The sequence below is a fragment of the Chlorocebus sabaeus genome, chromosome 11, assembly GCF_047675955.1.
Source record: "Chlorocebus sabaeus isolate Y175 chromosome 11, mChlSab1.0.hap1, whole genome shotgun sequence".
Taxonomy (NCBI): Eukaryota; Metazoa; Chordata; class Mammalia; order Primates; family Cercopithecidae; genus Chlorocebus; species Chlorocebus sabaeus.
Window position 1 is genome coordinate 101,067,754 of NC_132914.1, and position 17,716 is coordinate 101,085,469.

The following is a 17,716-nucleotide window of genomic DNA, read 5'->3' on the forward strand; positions in this document are numbered from 1 at the left end:
CCAATCTCATGTCCTCACATTTCAAAACCAATCATGCCTTCTCAACAGTACCCCAAAGTCTTAACTCATTTCAGCACTAACCCAAAAGTCCACAGTCCAAAGTCTCATCTGAGACAAGATAAGTCCCTTCCGCCTATGAACCTGTAAAATCAAAAGCAAGCTGGTTACTTCCTAGATACAATGGGAGTACAGGTATTGCGTAGATACACCCATTCCAAATGGGAGAAATTGGCCAAAACAAAGGGGTTACGGGCCCCATGCATGTCCAAAAGTCAGCCAGGCAGTCAAATTTTAAAGCTCCAAAATGATCTCCTTTGACTCCAGGTCTCTACAAGGACTACATTTAGTTGTAATGTCTGTTTGGCTTCTTTAGGCTAAAACAGTTTCTCAGACTCTTCCCTGTTTTTGATGACCCACAGTTTTGAGAAGTACTGGTTATATACTTTATCAAAGTCCCTCAATTGGAATGTTTTCCTTTTTCCTTTTTTAACTTGGGATTTTTGGACGTGTGAATGTTTATGTATCCTGTATCAGCATGACATCCAGGTCACGCTGATGCAAGAGGTGGGTTCCCATGGTCTTGGGCAGCTTTGCCCCTGTGGCTTTGCAGGGTACAGGCTCCCTCCCAGCTGCTTTCACCAACTGGTGTCAAGTGTCTATGGCTTCTCCAGGTGCACAGTGCAAGCTGTTGGTGGATCTACTATTCTGGGGTCTGGAGAACAGTGGCCCTCTTCTCACAGCTCCACTAGGCAGTGCCCCAGTAGGGACTCTGTGTGGGGGCTCCCACCCCACATTTCCTTTCCGCAATGGCCTAGCAGAGGTTCTACATGAGGGCCCCATCCCTGCAGCAAACTTCTGCCTGGGCATCCAGGTGTTTCCATACATCTTCTGAAATCTAGACAGAAGTTCCCAAACTCAATTCTTGACTTCTGTGCACCTGCAGGCTCAACACAATCTGGAAGCTGCCAAGGCTTGGGGCTTCCACCCTCTAAAGCCACAGCCCAAGCTCTACCTTGGCCTCTTTCAGCCAAACCTGGAACAGCTGGGACACAGGGTACACAGCATGGGGACCCTGGGCCCGGCCCACTAAACCACTTTTCCCTCCTGGGCCTCCAGGCATGTAATGGGAGAGACTGCCATGAAGGTCTCTGACGTGGCCTAGAGACATTTTCCCCACAGTCTTGGGAATCAACATTAGGCTCTTTGCTACTTATGCAAATTTATGCAGGCAGCTTGAAGTTCCCCTCAAAAAATGGGTTTTTCTTTTCTACTGCATCGTCAGGCTGCAAATTTTCAGAGCTTTGATGCTCTGTTTCCCCTTTAAAACTGAATGCCTTTAATAGCACCCAAGTCACTTCTTGAATGCTTTGCTGCTTAGAAATGTCAAGTTCCACAAATCTCCAGGTGGGGCAAAATGCTGCCCATCTCTTTGATAAAACATAACAAAAGTTACCTTTGCTCCAGTTCCCAACAAGTTCCTCATCTGCATCTGAGACCTCAGCCTGGACCTTATTGTTCATATCACTATCAGTATTTTTGTCAAAGCCATTCAACAAGTCTCTAGGAGGCTCCAAACTTTTCCCCATTTTCTTGTCTTCTGAGTCCTCCAAACTGTTCCAACCTCTGCCTGTTACCCAGTTCCAGAGTCACTTCAACATTTTCAGATGTCTTTTCAGCAACACCCCACTCTACTGCTACCAATTTACTGTATTAGTCCATTTTCAAGCTGCTAATAAAGACATATACCTGGGACTGGGAAGAAAAAGAGGTTTACTTGGACTTACAGTTCCACATGGCTGGGGAGGCCTCAGAATCATGGCAGGAGGTGAAAGACACTTCTTACGTGGCGGCAGCAAGAGAAAAATGAGGAAGAAGCAAAAGCAGAAACCCCTGATAAAACCATCAGATCTCATGAGACTTATCACTATCATGAGAATAGCACAGGAAAGATGGTCCACCATAATTCAATTACCTCCCCCTGGGTCCCTCCCACAATACATGGGAATTCTGGGAGATACAATTCAAATTGAGATCTTGGTGGGGACACAGCTAAACCATATCACATGGTGATCTTCCCCATCCCATGCTTCGGCTGTCTCATGTGCCAGGCACTGTCCTAAATGCCTTTCATGGATGGACTCATCCACTCCTCACCTGAACCCTATGATGCTAGTGCTACCTGCAGCCCCATTTTACAGATGAAGAAACTCAAGCCTATTTTGACCTCTCAGTTCTCACAGGCAGCAAGCAACAAACCTTATCCATAAATCAGGATGGCAAAAATTTTGCCTGCAGTATCTTATAAAACTAAACATGCAATTACTGTTTGACCCAGCAATTGTACTCTCGGGCATTTAGAGAAATGAAAATGTATGTTCACACAAAAACCTGTACACAAATGTTTACAACATCTTTATTTGTAATAGCCAAAGACTGGGAGCAACCCAAATGTCCTTTGAACTATAGGTAAATGGTTCAATGTAGTTAATCTGTGGTTAAACAAAGGGTTAAACTGTGTTATGTCCATACCATGAAATAACAGCAAAAAGGAATGTACTGTTGATACAATACACATAACACTGGATACAACTCCAGGAAATTATACTTGGTGAAAAAAACAACTCCAAAAGGTTACATTGTGTACGACTCCATCAGTGTAACATTTTTGAAATGATAACATTTTAGAAATGGACAATAGTGCTCCAGGGATTGCCGCCAAGGGAGAGCATGATGGGGGGAGGTGGGTGGGGCTATAAAGATAGAATGAGGGAATCCTTATGATGAACTGTTCAGTCCCTTGATTGGTGGTGGATATATGAACCTACATGTGAGAAAACTGTACATACATTCGTGCTCTCATGTATGTGCACACACACAAGTACAAATAAAATGAGGACACTCTGATCTGTGGCCTGTATCAATATATACTGTTGTGATAACGTATTACTGTTTTGCAAATGTTACCACTGGGAGAAACTGGATAAAGTGTATGCTGGATCTCCCTCCATTAGTCCTTTTCTGTTTATTATTTACACAGGGTTTGGCTCTGCCACGCGGGCTGGAGTGCAGTGTTGCAATCTCAACTCACAGCAGTCTCAACCTTCCAGGCTCAAGCAGTCCTCCCCAACTCAGCCTCCCAAGTAGCTGGGACTACAGGTGTGAGCCACGACGCCTGCCTAAATTTTGCATTTTTTGTAGAGACTGTGTTTTCCTTTGTTGCCCAGGTTGGTCCTGTGCTCAAGAGATCTACCTGCTTCAGCCTCCCAAAGTGCTGGGATTACAGGCGTGAGCTCACACCTGGCCCCTGTATTAATTCTTAAACTGCATGTAAATATACAATTATCTCAATAAGAATTACAAGTTAAAAAAAACTTGCCTGCACAAAAGCTGGGCTAGATAATCTTCTATATTTCTTTCATCGCTTAAGACCTGCAAAATTCCCAATGTCTCCAAAGCCAGTCTTCTTTCCACTACACCACACAACAGCTTCAAAAGCCAAAGCAAAATTAACTCTTGGCAAAGGGAAACGAAGACAATAAGCCACCATTTCACAGAATTCTGCATTGCTAGTCATTTTACATCCCCTCTGAAAATTACTAATTAGCTTTTTTCATTAAACTGACTTCTGGCCAAAAAATGGAAAATGTGATCCTATAAAACGTTCTTGTTCACCCAATAATCTGTCCCTATCTCTATGTGCCACCTCCACAATAAGAAGTAACCAAAATACAAACTTCGGTTCTGAATCCTCCTTGGAAGCAACAGCGACAATGGATTATTGGTTCCCAAATGGTCAGCGGAGCACAAGAAACAGGACAGTGGGTCAGGAGCTGAGACAGACCCTAAATTCAGGCGTCCCCTTGGCCAGGTCACTTAAACCTGAATCTCGCCTTTCCCATCTATAGAATGGGGATGTGACACCTCCTTCGTAGACTACTGGAACAATTTAGAGATAATCCACGTGCCTGGCACTAGTATTCATTAGTTCATTAGTAGTAACAACTGAGTCAAGCTCATTTTATGCACACCTGGCCATGAAGTTCCCATTCAAGGCCTTAGAATCCCCACCTCACCGAGGTTAATGGATAATCCAGAACCTTCCCCACCTGGACCTCTCCTCTTTCAAACACCGCACAGCTCAGCTCATCTCCTCATCTCCTCTCCAATCCCACCACCACCCCCACCAAAAGGAAAACAGACCAGCCTCGGGATCTGCCACTTGCTCAGCAGCCCCGCTCCTGGGCATGTCTGCGCCAGCCCGAGTCGGCTGTTACTATTATTACTACTGATGAATAACAACACCTAACGGTGCGTGGGAGTGGCCGACTCCCAAGGGAGATGTGCGGAACTCCAGCCCCGCGCAGCCCAAAGCCCCTTAATGCAGATTTCGGGCTAAAAATCCTAAGAATATATACAACAGCTTTCCCGGCAGGGGAAAGGCGCGAGTTGTGAAGTTTCTAGAGTGCATTTTTCCGCGTTTCCCCGAGTCGCTTCGCAGGGGCGACGCTGCCTGCGGCTGAGGGTGTGGGCACCGGGGTTCGCGATTGGAGGCCCTGGAGGTCCGCAGCTAGGCTAGACCGGGTCCCAGGGCGCCCGCTTCCCAGCCGAGCGCGCAGGAGGGGCCCCGGACGCCGGGGCGGGGTCGCCACCTTACTCACCTTCAGTGCTTCTCTTCGCCTCCTGGTAGCGCTCCCACAGGTAGCGCTTCATGTCCGGGGCGGTCCCCGGTGCGGCGCACAAGGGCCGGGCGGGGCCCACACACGGCCGCCCCCGAGCCGCGGTCCCGCAGCCACCCCGCAGAGTCGCCGCTGTCGCCGCCCTCGCTCCGGCCCCGCGGGCCACCACCACCGCCGCTGCCATGGTCCTGCCTGCTGCCTACTTCCTGCTGCCGACGCCGCCGCCGCCACCGCGCCGCTCTGCGACTGCTACCGCCCGGCCCAAGATCTACCCGCGCTCTGCCCTGCAGGCGGGCCGCTCCTGCGTCGGAACACGTGGCGGCGCAGGCCCGCCCTCCAGCCGCGCGGGGCGGGAAGTGGGCGGGGAGGGGGCGGGGCCGGATGGGGGCGGGGTCTGTCGGGGAGTGGGTGGGGAGGGGCGGGGCCGGGGGCCCCACGCCCAGCCTGCTGAGGTCAATTTCAGAGTGGCGCGAGGGTGGCCGTGTGGTGGCGCGCAGGCCACATGGGATGGAATGATGAGGTACGACCCCGGCGCCGCCCGCCCAGCTCCGCCGCACCTTCCCCCTTCCTTCTGGGGCTGACCCCCAGCTCTGGCCGCATAGACAGCGCCCCTCCCACCCCAGCTGCTCTGGCCCTGGCCCCAGAAAGTGACCTCTTTCCGCATTAATGGCCTCTGGCAGTCTAATTAATGGCAGTCTGGACCTCCCCTGGATCGTGGGGCCCCTCTGGGACGTCCCGGATCCCCAGCTTAGATTTATCCAGGACCTATGAGTGGGTAGCTGGGCCGAGGCTCCACTCGTGGGCTGATGTCGGCTGGAGGATCCCAGCCCCTTGATACCTCAGTAAATTTGAAGGGCACTACCATTACACAGCCTGGAAGGCCAATGCCCCACCCTAGATTTCCGCCTGGCAACAGAGCTCCTCGGAACACGGTCACCCAGTTCATGCCCCTGCCCACGCTAACGGCTCGGTGCACAGGTCTTCTCTTACACCTGCTAGGCTGCACCCGTCCTGTGCCTGTGGTTCCACTAAAACCAAATGTACAGTAACTTCCTTGTCTGGGGGCAATTCTGTGTGGACTGAGTCAGACACAGCTTCTACAGGAAAGACTAATGTGGCCCAGCCAGAACCCTGCTGAAAATCGCTGGAAGGCAAGGACTTCCCAAACTGTGCAGGTGGAGTAGGCGGAATAGGCGTCAAGGCTGGCACTCTGCCAAGGAGACCATACTGGCTTGTGTGAAATGGGTGGAGCACAGTTTAAGACAAATAACCCAAGGCATTAGTGTATGCTCCAGTTGTGGGATGGAGGGGTCTGGAGGTGTTTCATGGAAAAAGGTGGCATCTGGGTTAAACCACCATTTATTGAAGGCTTGCTGTGTGCAGTATCTCATGCAATCCTCTCAGTAATCCTGAAAAGCAGACTCCATAATTTCTCCAGTTTTACGATATAGTCATCCCTCTGTACCTGCCGGGAATTGGTTCCAGAACACCGGCCCCACACATACATAACAAAATAGGCGATGCTCAAGTCCTTTATATAAAATAGCTAGTATTTGCATACACACATACTTCTATATATTTTAAACCATCTTGATTACTTTTTTTTTTTTTTTAAAGACAGAGTCTTTCTCTGTCAGCCAGGCTGGAGTGCAGTGGTATGATCGCAGTGCACTGCAGCCTCGACCTCCTGTGCTTAAGCAATCCTCCCACCTCAGCCTCCTGAGTAGCTGACATTACAGGCGTGAACCACCACGACCAGCTAATTTTTGTATTTTTTCGTAGAGATGGGGTCTCGCCATGTTGCCTAGGCTGGTCTCAAACTCCTGGACTCAAGCAATCCGCCCACCTTGGCCTCCCAAAGTGCTGGGATTACAGGTGCAAGCCAATGCACCAGGCGTCAATTACTTTTCATACCTAATACAATGTAAATGCTCTGTAAATAGTTGTGATACTGCATTTTCTATTTGTATTACTTTTCATTGTTGATTTTTTTTTCTAATATTTTTATCCATGGTTGATTGAATCCACGAATGCAAACCTGCAGATACAGAGGGCTGACAGTAATGAAACCAAGGCCAAGAAAGATGAGATAACGTTCCTAAAACCACACAACTGAACCCATTCTTCCATTTGACTTCCTAACATATAGTATGTAGGATTTAGGCGGGTGATAGGGAAGAAAGTAGCCAATAAGTAATCCTTAACAGCTAATGGTTAATGTTTTACGAATCACTGATAAAATGAGACAATAAAATGTTTAAAACAGATATGATATCAAATACATGAGCTCTGGTACTTTAAACTCACTTTATGATTTTAGTTACATGCCAAATTATATATTTTTTACTTCGTGTATCATAAAAAGGGTTGGTGATAGCAATTGTAAATTTTGTTCATGTGGAAAATTAATTCATAAATTCAAAATAAACTATAGCAATGTAAAAATAATACAATTAGAATTTTAATAACATTGCTTCTGTATACTTTTGGATATGGAACACTATGAGATCAAATTGCTCTACCTACCATAGAAATGTGAATCACCTAAAAATTGTTCTCCTTAAGTAAAATGAGTTACAATGTTTAAGTGCCTAAATAATCATATTTCCAGACCTTGGTTATTATCATCCTGTGTATTTTAGAAGAAAATATCTAATAAAAGAGTTCTAATTAAAGACAAGTGGAAACAACAGATGCCAAAAAGCCCATGATACATTTTTATTCTTTATTAATATCATCTGAGGTCTTCAACAGTTTTGTTTCAGTGTGAAATCTTCTCTGCAAAAAAGACTTCTGAGATATCGAAATATAATCTGGGCTATGAAAAAGCCACTTTTCTGATATGAGCTCATATTCCCAAGGGTTTTTTGTGCTAAGAGGCCGTGGCAGGGGATGGTGGTAATTGGCAGTGATTTCGCCTTCTCCACTCTCACTTTTAGCTAACAAAATTCTTTGCCTTGAAAGCTTTATTAAACCATTCATTTTACCCAAAGATAAAATGTTAGAGGAATAATCTTTCTTTTTGTTTGATGCTTCCTTTCCTGAGCCATTCCATATTTCAGCATGATTTTGTGTCTTCCGTTGTATCTTTTCCTCAGCAGATATGCAAATAATGGGTTTCTTTTTCCCTTTTCCAGCAGCACATTTTGATTTATCTGAAATTGTCTGAGGTGCCAAGTCCATTCTTCTAGCCCTGTGTAATTTATCTGCATTCATGCACATGGCAGAGCTCACTGTATTAGAACTCTGAGCACTGTGATAGTTTAATTTAAGCAAGTGCTCCCATAATGAGAAGCCATTCCTAGAACCCTCAGAATGTTGCTGGCTCATACCTTGAGGCCAACATCTCCGGCTCCGGATCCACTCAATTTCTCTCAGAAGGCTGCAAAAGATCAAAAGTTGTCAAGAGGTCATATATATAACATGAATAACCAGAAGCATATTTCTGTTTGGAACATGAAATAGAAACTCACTGCAGGATTCCATGGATTGATGAATGAGAAGATCCCAGGTGGATCACCCTTAAATCAAGTGATCTGTACAAATAGCCTACTGCCTCAATCATGACGTGATGACAAGAGTCACTTGCCAATAACTGACCTGCTAGATATTTGAAAATAAGAATATTAGACTTTTTATTACTGCTGGCTTCACACATTTAAAAGAGAAGGATAACAAACCTTTATAAAAAGTGGCATTGGAACATGACTTATTTGTAATATTCTGCCAAAAATATTTAACCTGAGTCTAATCATAAAGAAACAATCAGGCTGGACGCAGTGGCTCATGCCAGTAATCCATTCACTTTGGAAGGCTGAGACATGTAGATTACTGGAGCCCAGGAGTTCAAGACCAACCTGGGCAACATGGCAAAACTCCATCTCTACAAAAAATACAAAAATTAGCTGAGCATGGTAGCGCGTGACTATAGCCCTAGCTACTTGGGAGACAGGTGGGAGGATCGCTTGAGACCAGGAGGCAGAAGTTGCAGTGAGCCAAGATTGTGCCACTGCATTCCAGCCTGGACAACAGAGTGAGACCTTGTCTCAAAAAAATAGAAAGAAAGAAAGAATCAGACAGATACAAATTGAAGGACATTGGGATAGGGATGGGAGGGTGGAACCTGACTTCAACTCTTCAAAATAGTCAATGTCATAATGACAAAACAAAGGTACTTAAATCTAGACTAAAAGAGACAAATGCAATGCAAGATCATCAATAAGTTAACAGCTATAGAGGACATTACTAGATACTTGGGGAGATTTGAATATGAACTATAGTTAGATAATAGTCTTAGGCAATAGTTAAATTTCCTGGGTTTGATTATTGTGGTTATATGGGGGAATGTCCTTGTACTCAGAAGACATATGCTGAAGTATGGTATTTAGACATAAAAGTGTCATGTTTGCAACTAACTTTCAAATGGTTCAGAAAAAAATACATGTATGTATGCGTCTGTGCCTGTATATGAAAGAGAGAACACAGATGTGGCAAAATATTAACAACTGGTGGGCCAGGTGCGGTGGGTGGCTCATGTCTGTAACCCCAGCCCTCTGGGAGGCTGAGGAGGTAAGATTGCTTGAGTCCAGCAGTTTGAGACCAGCCTGGGCAACATAGGGAGACTCTGTCTCTATACAAAATAATAATAACAATTTAAAAAAACAATTGATGAAGATAGGTGAAGGTTATATGATCTTTCACTATACTATTCCTGAAATTTCTCTGAAGGTTTGAAATTTTTCAAAATAAAAAAATTGAGAAAAAAGTTTTCCAACTGCCACAGTCAATGAATTGAATTCACGACCTGGTGCAGTGGCTCGCGCCTATAATCCCAGCGCTTTGGGAGGCTGAGGCGGGCGGATCACTTGAGGTCAGGAATTCAAGACCAGCCTGGCCAACATGGCAAAACCCTGTCTCTACTAAAAACACAAAAATTAGCTGGGCGTGGTGGCATGCACCTGTAATCCCAACTACTTGGGAGGCTGAGGCAGGAGAATCGCTTGAATCTGGGAGGCGGAGGTTGCAGTGAGCTGAGATTGTGCCACTGCACTCCAGCCTGGGCAACAGAATGAGATTCCATCTTCAACACAATAATAATAATAATAAAATTGAATTCTCTAAAATTTGTTAAAATAAAAACAATCCATTTTACAATCTAACTTGGAGATGGTACTTATTTATTCATTTTACCCATTTACAAGACTACTTTTAAGGGGCTGGACTTATACCATTGATTATAAACATAACGTAAGGCTGGTATGTGTAAGGCACTGATTTAGAAATGTGATAAAGAGACTGCTGCCTATGTAAAGGCTAAAAACACTGACAGATGACCCAGTCCCTGTTCCTGTGTTAACAACAATAACAGCAAATATATATAATTACCATCTGTCAGGACTGTGTAATCATATAAGGTATAGATTATCATCACCTGTCCACCTGGTTCAAAAATGAAAATTTATCTATCTGTAAAGTGAAAAGTGTCTTCCCCTTCTATGTCCCCATCTGTGCAGTCTTCTAAAATGGAACCAATGACGTTAGTTTCTAATGTGTCCTTCCAGAGAATTTTTAGTACATGTTTCATTTTACTTGTCTTTTAAAGATGAGCATGCCGGATGAGGTTAAGGAACTTATTCTAGTTCATGGAAGAACAGTCCTGGGTCAGCCTCATCCTGAAGTCCATGCCCTGCACTGCTACACTAGACTGCCTCTTCCCCGTTGTGGATTGTGCTCCTGAATATCAGCTGTGGCTTCTGCTCACAGACACGTTCTCTCTCTGTGGCTTTGCTTCATGGATCAGACCCTGTATCTCACATGCCTGCAGCTTTCTCTGGAAATCCTATAGGAAATTTCAGCTGCTGTCTCTGCTTAGCGATCTGGGACTATGTTTCTTCTTTTTGAACTATTTTCACGACTCCCTGTGATGTTCCCAGGTGCCTCAGTCTAGCTCAACAGAGGACATTTGTGAATTACCCTGTTCTTGATGACCAAGATGCATTGGCCTTAAAAGGAAAAGTGGAGAAAAATAGAAACTGGATGTGTCATGTGGTGGCAAACACAGAACCCATTCTCAGAGATACTCTAGGCACCAATAACCAGATTTATAGGTGTGACTGACTCTTTTCATTCTGCCCAAGTCCCCTAAAGAGAATCTGACTTGCTATGGGATTGAGATTTTCATGCAGACAAGTTTCTGGTGCCCTTTGCATACACTACTTCATGCCCTTGCTACCCGCCTCCCTCTTGGCCACACACAACTCCTCAGGCCCCTTTTCCCTGGTGACCCATTCTAGACCTGACCTATAGCTTTGACCTCAGAACTTTCTTGGATGCAATCTGACTTAGGCAGCAAGCAAGCCAGGGAAAAGCCATTCTTGCCTCATCCCCCAGTTTATCCCATTTTTCTTGGAGCTGGTAGCAGTTGGGTCAACCCAGTCAGTCCTCCCAACCCAGAAAAGAGGAAAGACTAGAATCGGTGAATTTAAATTGGAGAGATGTCACTGAACCTCTTCCCACCTCAAACCTTTGCCCTGGATGGGGAGGGAAGCTAACATTTAATTTTGTACTCTATTGGCTGTTTTGCATACATTATATCATTAAATCTTCACAATTACCCTATAGGTAGACTATATTATAACCTCTTGATTGGTAAGAAAATTGAGACTCAGAGAAGTTATGTCCACAAGTCAAGAAAATAGCAGAACTGGGATTCCAACTCAGGTCCCTAGGATCCAGGACCACAACTTCTAGAATTGAGAAAAGAGAACACTATTCTTCCTGTTTTGTTGGTTCCAGGGAAGATTTTCCATAAAAATACATCTAGAAAAAAAGCATCAGTTACCTTTTCTATGTTGTACTTCTGGACAGAGCCACACCCATCTTATTTCCAGTGGAATGTGAATTGGGGGTGGGGATGGGGGGAAGGTCCCATGAACACTCTTACTAATTTGTTCTCAGATTTTAAGTAGTAAGTTTTCCTAGTCTCCCCACTTTATTTTCAGTGCTTAACATTAAAAAGATGGTGGAATATTTATTATTTCCTTAGAAAAACAAAACAAGATATTTCATCCAAAGATAGTCCTCTATCCTATTAAGTACTCTCCTAAAGCACAGGTTTTCCTAATTTTTATTCTACTGAAATTAAAATTAAGTCCTGTTCCTCTTGCTTCATATAATACCTGCTGTCACCTAACAAACGGATTTTTGCAATGCCAGTCCAGTGTGAGAGATGTTTACTTTTTCCTGGGCCGACAGCAACAGTCCAGGCAGTTGTCTCCAGGTGACAGTGAAATCTCTCCAGTGTTGACAGAGGTCTCAGGAAGTTTCCCTGAATGAATAACTCAGTGGATGAACCACCCCGGGAGGGATAGTTCATTACTGGGCAGCATCCACTGAGTTATTCTGTGCCGGGAGCGAATGAGATTAAGAAGTGAGGACAATCAGAGCCCATAGTCTCTGTCTACATTCTAGAAGATGGGCTACAATTGTAAAGAGGAAGGAAGGTTTGGCACTGTCTAAAGGCTCTTCGTTGAACGTTTCTTTTTGTTTGATAATTAGGCTGTGTCTAAAGTTTCTTTGTCCAAAATCCTTAAGTTTGAGAAACTAAGTGTGTTTGCTCATTCTTTTTTCCTTTTTTAAACTACGAACTTAACCTAGAAGTGTTTGCTTATTCTTTCCATAAATGTGTGTATCTATAAACAGGTTAGGGAGAAAGCTGTGTATCATTGTCCCAAAAAAGTAAAAGGTTGCTATTGGATGTCTCCATGGGCCCTCAATTTCTGATCCAAAGAAAACAATAAGAGAGGTTAAGGAGTCCTTTCCCCCACCCCTCTCTACTGAAACCATGGCCTAGTCTGGCTCAAAAGGACCTGGTTGCAGATGGCAAGTAGCATCCTCTATTGTCTTCCCCCAGTTCTGCATAAACCCAATGCACCAATTAAAGAAGATGGGCCTGTGCAGAAGCCCCAACTTTAAGCAGAGGGAACAGCTTGTTCTCTCTTAAACAGGCTTTTGACTCTACCACCAAAATTGAACATTACCTGTGACCTCTGTGTTGCTAAACACAGTGGTCTGTTCTCAATCTGCTGGTCAGTTCCCAACACTCTCCTCTCTTGGCTTCAATGATCTGACTGCTTCTCGACCTGCCTCTGGAGCCATTCTTCATCTTTTACTACAGCCCTTTCCTCTTCTCGTCCTTTAAATGCTGGCATTCTTCCAAGTTCTACCTCTGGCCATTGTCTTGTCCTACATTCTTCTTGCTTCTTTCAACCATTCTACTGAGTTGAGCCAGCAAGTGTACACTAAGGACTCCCAAATGTTTTCTCTGGCTCAGTCTTCAAGCTCTTAAGCACCAGACTCATATGTCCTACTGCCTACTGAATGTCTCTACTTGGATAGAAAATTCAAACTCAACAGGCCCCAAATTAGCTCACTGTGGCTCCCACCGCACCCTACCAAACTATGCTCCCTCTCTTGCAATGCCAACAGCATCATGCACCCAGGTGCACTGACCTATGATATAGTCGTAAACTGGGAAATGCTTTTGGCTTTCTCTCACCTCCCACATCTAGTCAAGCACCGAGCCTGTTGGATTTACCTACTAAGTCTCAAATCTGACACTTTCTCTCCATTTCTACCATCCCCTTTTAGTTTACCAATTCCATCCCCCATTTGGTCACAAGATTGTTGTATCCTAAACAAAAACTTACTCATGCCCCTTAATGCTGGAAATCCTACAGCAGCTGCCCTATCAAGCCCTTGAGCCTGGTAAACCTTGCTGATTCCTCCAGCGTCATTCCCCAACTCTCCCCATTCCAGAGTTTCAAACCACCCAAGTTCTCCCTTCCTTGACATTGTTCATGCTGATCCTTCTTACCTAAAATGCTCCTCATGAACTTCTTCACCAGGCACCTGTCAGAACTCAGCCCAAGCCACTGTCTCTGGAAAGTCTTCCTTCTTGCCTGTTTTCTGTGGGTCCCTGTGCCCTCTCCAGTGTCTGTCACAGTACATAACACATTGGATTGCACTTCTCTTCATGTGCTTGTCACCCCAATGAGACCACAAACTCCGAGAGCTCACAAACAGCGGGAAGGGCTTGGGACTTGGGGTCAAAGAAACGGATGCTAAGTTTTAGGTCAACATACTAGCTGTGCCTGGTCTTTGTGAACCTCGATGATTATAATATCTAATCCATAGAATTATCTGGTCAAATGTACTGGGGCAGGTCATGTGTTATATCTGCTATTCCCTCAGCTTTAAAATTAGTTCAGTGACCTTTACAGCCCTTTCCAGGTTTAAAAGTTTTCTAAGTTTATGAGGCCTACTTGACATGTTTTTTTGCAGCCAGTAGGGTTTACGCATATATAAACTATTAAAAATGATCAAGCCTACACAAATGAAAAGTAAGTTCTGTTAACACACATAAACTGGCTTGCTGGATTAACCAGGGTTCTCCATTTCTTCTATAAAACATACTCCCCAATGTCCAGGTAACACTAAATGCCTGCAGCTAGCAGGCTCATCTCTACTTTGCTGGCATACTTCTGTTCTCAACAGTTGGGTTCTGGCATACCCCAGAGTCAACTGAGTATGTCAATCTAATTAGGTAATTTAATAGACTGCAATGCAGATTAATAAGATATGAGTATGAGATAAAAAGGAGTTGTTTTCTCTGAAAACCAGACTGAATTCTTGGGAAAGGCTCAATATCCTGAGCTGCTAAGAAAAATAAGTCCAAATTATGAGCAGACAAGACAACTACAAAAGATTGAGGGAGAAAAAGGTGGCAACTTACAAGGATACTGCACACAGACTGCATCACAATTGTTGTCACCCTTCAGAAACCAAAACTAGAAATGGAGGGTGATGCATTTTGAGAAGATGACATCTAATTCCAATCAGAGGACCCATTAAAGAGAGAGAAAGAGAAAGAGAGAGAGAGAGAGATTTTAATTATACATTTAAAAGTCTGGAGAAAGAATGGATTTATATTTAAGTTAAAATTAAAATGTAAGGTTTGTCTGTATCATTTATCTGACTTGGATTAAGAGACCAACTGCTGTAGTTGAAGAGCGTTCTGGCTGAGCTGGGAATTTTAAAATGAAACAAAGAGAAGAGACTGAGAGGGAATTTAAAAATGAAACAAAGAGAAGGGACTGACTCTCAGAGGGGCTAAGAGTCACCCACTAGACACTAGAGCCTTTGTTTAATTTCTTCCTTCTAAATTTGACTAAGATGGTTGGCATTTCTTTTAAAAAGAATCCCAGGCAGAGAGAAGTAACATAATGTTCATCTACCACACTTCATCCAAAACAAACAGTTCAGTACAGAACACTCAGCTTGATATAATGGAACACGAAAAAGCCACATTTCTGTCCTTTTCTCCCACTTATATGGTGTCTCAATAGCCAAATGTAAAACACTCATCAAAGGAGAGCAATACGATTGCTCTGTGTCGGAGGTAGCTTAGAACATTAATCACAAAAACTTTCATTTTATAGTTAGGGTTCCTACTAAAATCTCTAGAACTAACAGTCTTATTAGGTTAATGTTTGTACTTGAAACTGGATTTGTCACCCTCTCACAAATCTGTCATTTTAATATGTGCTTACTGTAATCTCATATATAAGAATATGATTTTATAATTAAAATCTTAATTACCAAAAATTGCTGGAAGCCCACTATTTTCATACCCCCTGGAAGATTACACTGTGTTATACATGTTGATCAAATGTAATAATACAGCCTGGTCACATAGCGAGACCTCATTTCTACAAAAAATGTTTTAAAAATAGTCAGGCATAGTGGCACATGTCTACAGCCCTAGCTACTTGGGAGGCTGAGACCAGAGAATAACTTGAGCCTAGAAGTTTGAGATGACAGTGAACTACGATCATGCCACTGCACTCCAGAGCCTATGTGATAGGGACTGTCTCAAAAAAAAAAAAAGTAAAATAATAAAAGATCAAGAAAGGTGTCTCGACATTCAAGCTAGCAATTATCATTAATCTGAACTCTAAAATGAAATCTGAAAAGTCAACTAAAGATCATTGTTTTCCATAGATAAAAGCACAATTGGGTTGTTCTTTCAATACTGTTAGCCTGGAGCAGAGCCATCATTTCCGTTGGATAACCCAAGACAAATTACCCAGAAAGAACCTGCCTATCCACTTCTCAGCCTACCTACAGTGACAGAGCACCCATCTACATACAGCTAGGGCTGTTTCTGATGTTTTGAAGATGCAAAGAATACATGATAAGGCCTCTGCCCTCAGGAGTTCACAATCTGTTTGAGAGGTTAAAATATGCACCTCAGAGAGGAAGAGAAAATGTGTGTCACAAACACGTCCTTTGTGCTCTTTCATGGATTCTGGATCCACAAAATGATCTTAGAATATAATATTAGAAAGCTCTTATGAAGATTATGCTAGAGGAAAGGCTCTAGGTTCCTCACACTTACCTACTTTGCAAAAATCCTGTACTGGCTTTCAGTTGCTCTTATGGTAACACCCCAGATCTTTGACTGGGCCTGAGAGGCCTGTGACCCACCCCCTGGCATCTCTCTAACATCCTCCTCGTGCACCTCCTTCCCCACATTGCTCTCTGCACTCTGGGACCTTAAAACTCCCCCCAACCTCGAAAATTCTGTTCCTACTGCCTAGATGACTCTTCTCTTCCCTCTCTCCCACTACTAGTGAGCCACCTCTCATCCTGCAGATCCAATTTCAGCATCACTTCCTGAGATGCATCCCCAACCCACGTCCTTCCATCTGACAGATCAAGGTCACCTGTTAGTACTTGTATTTTCCCATGATAGCACTTTCCCCAACTATAGTTAGGCCATTGTGCATTTAGTTGTCTAACTGCTGTCTCCATGGTAACGCTTTCCACAATTGCAGTTAAATTGTGTATTTAAGTTGTCAACAGCCTTCTCCCCAAGTGTGAGCTCAGGGAAGGCAGTGTTGGTCTCTATAGGTCTGCTTCATTGTTATATTCCCAGGAACTAACATAGAGATTGTCACTTAATAGGTGGAGTAAATATTATAATAAATGAATGATAAGAATATAAGTAATTAACATTCAAATGCCCTTAAAAATCAATACCTGCACTTCTAAAGTGGGAGGGTAAATCTGAATTAGCTGAGGCATTTCCTCCATCATACATTCATTCACTTGGCAAGTGTTTATTGAGTACCTGCTAAGTGCCACCCACTGTTCTAAGAGCAGGGTATACAATGGTGGAGAAGACAGATCACGTCTCTTCTTTATAGAAAGAGAGATGAAAAAAAAAAACCCTAGTGAACAGATAAATATATAATTTCAAGTAGTAAAGTACAGGTTGAGTATCACTTATCCAAAATACTTGGGACCAGAAGGGTTTCAGATTTCTGATTTTTTTAGATTTTGGAATATCTGCATCACGCTTACCGGTTGAGCATGCCTAATCCCAGAACTCCAAAATCTGAAATGCTCCAGTGAGCATTTCCTTTTTGCATCATGTCAGCACTCAAAAAGTTTTAGATTTTGGGCTTTTGGATTAAGTATGCTCAACCTGTGCTATTTACTTTAGTACCTTAGAGGGTGACAAGGGTAAGGGTTAAATTCCATAAGATGGACAGGGAACTCTTCACTGCACATTTGTGGACAGACTTTAGACAGCCTTGATGAGCTCTAAATAATTTTCAAGAGTTTCCAAAACAATTTCCTAAATAGAACAAACCCATTTAGAGGATCACTGGCCCCCAAGCCTTCCTCAGTGTTAAGTCTCCACTTCCCTACAGGAGAGAATTTCCTTCAAATCAGCACACTGCCTCAACTCTCCCACCACGGCCTGTTTTTCTTGTTTATCTCCCACTCCACACACTTCCTCTGTCCTGATGCTTCCTCACAGCCCTTCTTGACGGCTCTCAATTGGTCCCCTTCACATCTTATTTATTCCTACCTTTGTTCCCATAGTTCTCTCACCTAGAATTGCCCCCTTTCTCTGACAATCTATGCCCTCCACTTCCTAAAGGATCCCTTCCAAGAGATTTTCCTTGAAC

The 17,716-nt window shown here is 43.7% G+C and overlaps 2 protein-coding genes across 3 annotated transcripts in view; both read right to left on the reverse strand.

The window, feature by feature from the left end:
- Nucleotides 1–5,002, reverse strand: part of NT5DC3 (5'-nucleotidase domain containing 3) — a 69,261-nt gene extending 64,259 nt beyond the window's left edge. For both annotated transcript variants that reach the window (XR_012094581.1, XM_008004452.3), the window contains exon 1: nt 4,659–5,002. Coding sequence is in view for 1 of the 2 variants with exons in the window: in XM_008004452.3 (XP_008002643.1) it covers nt 4,659–4,860 (202 nt within the window). In the remaining variant the exon portion in view is untranslated. The remainder of the gene's footprint in view (nt 1–4,658) is intronic.
- Nucleotides 5,003–7,224: 2,222 nt separating this feature from the next.
- Nucleotides 7,225–17,716, reverse strand: part of LOC103238978 (putative tetratricopeptide repeat protein 41) — a 71,404-nt gene continuing 60,912 nt past the window's right edge. The window contains exons 14-15 of the mRNA XM_037996617.2: nt 8,150–8,279; nt 7,225–8,058 (exon numbers count right to left, since the gene is read on the reverse strand). Of these exons, the coding sequence (XP_037852545.2) occupies nt 7,395–8,058; nt 8,150–8,279 (794 nt within the window). The 3' untranslated portion in view covers nt 7,225–7,394. The remainder of the gene's footprint in view (nt 8,059–8,149; nt 8,280–17,716) is intronic.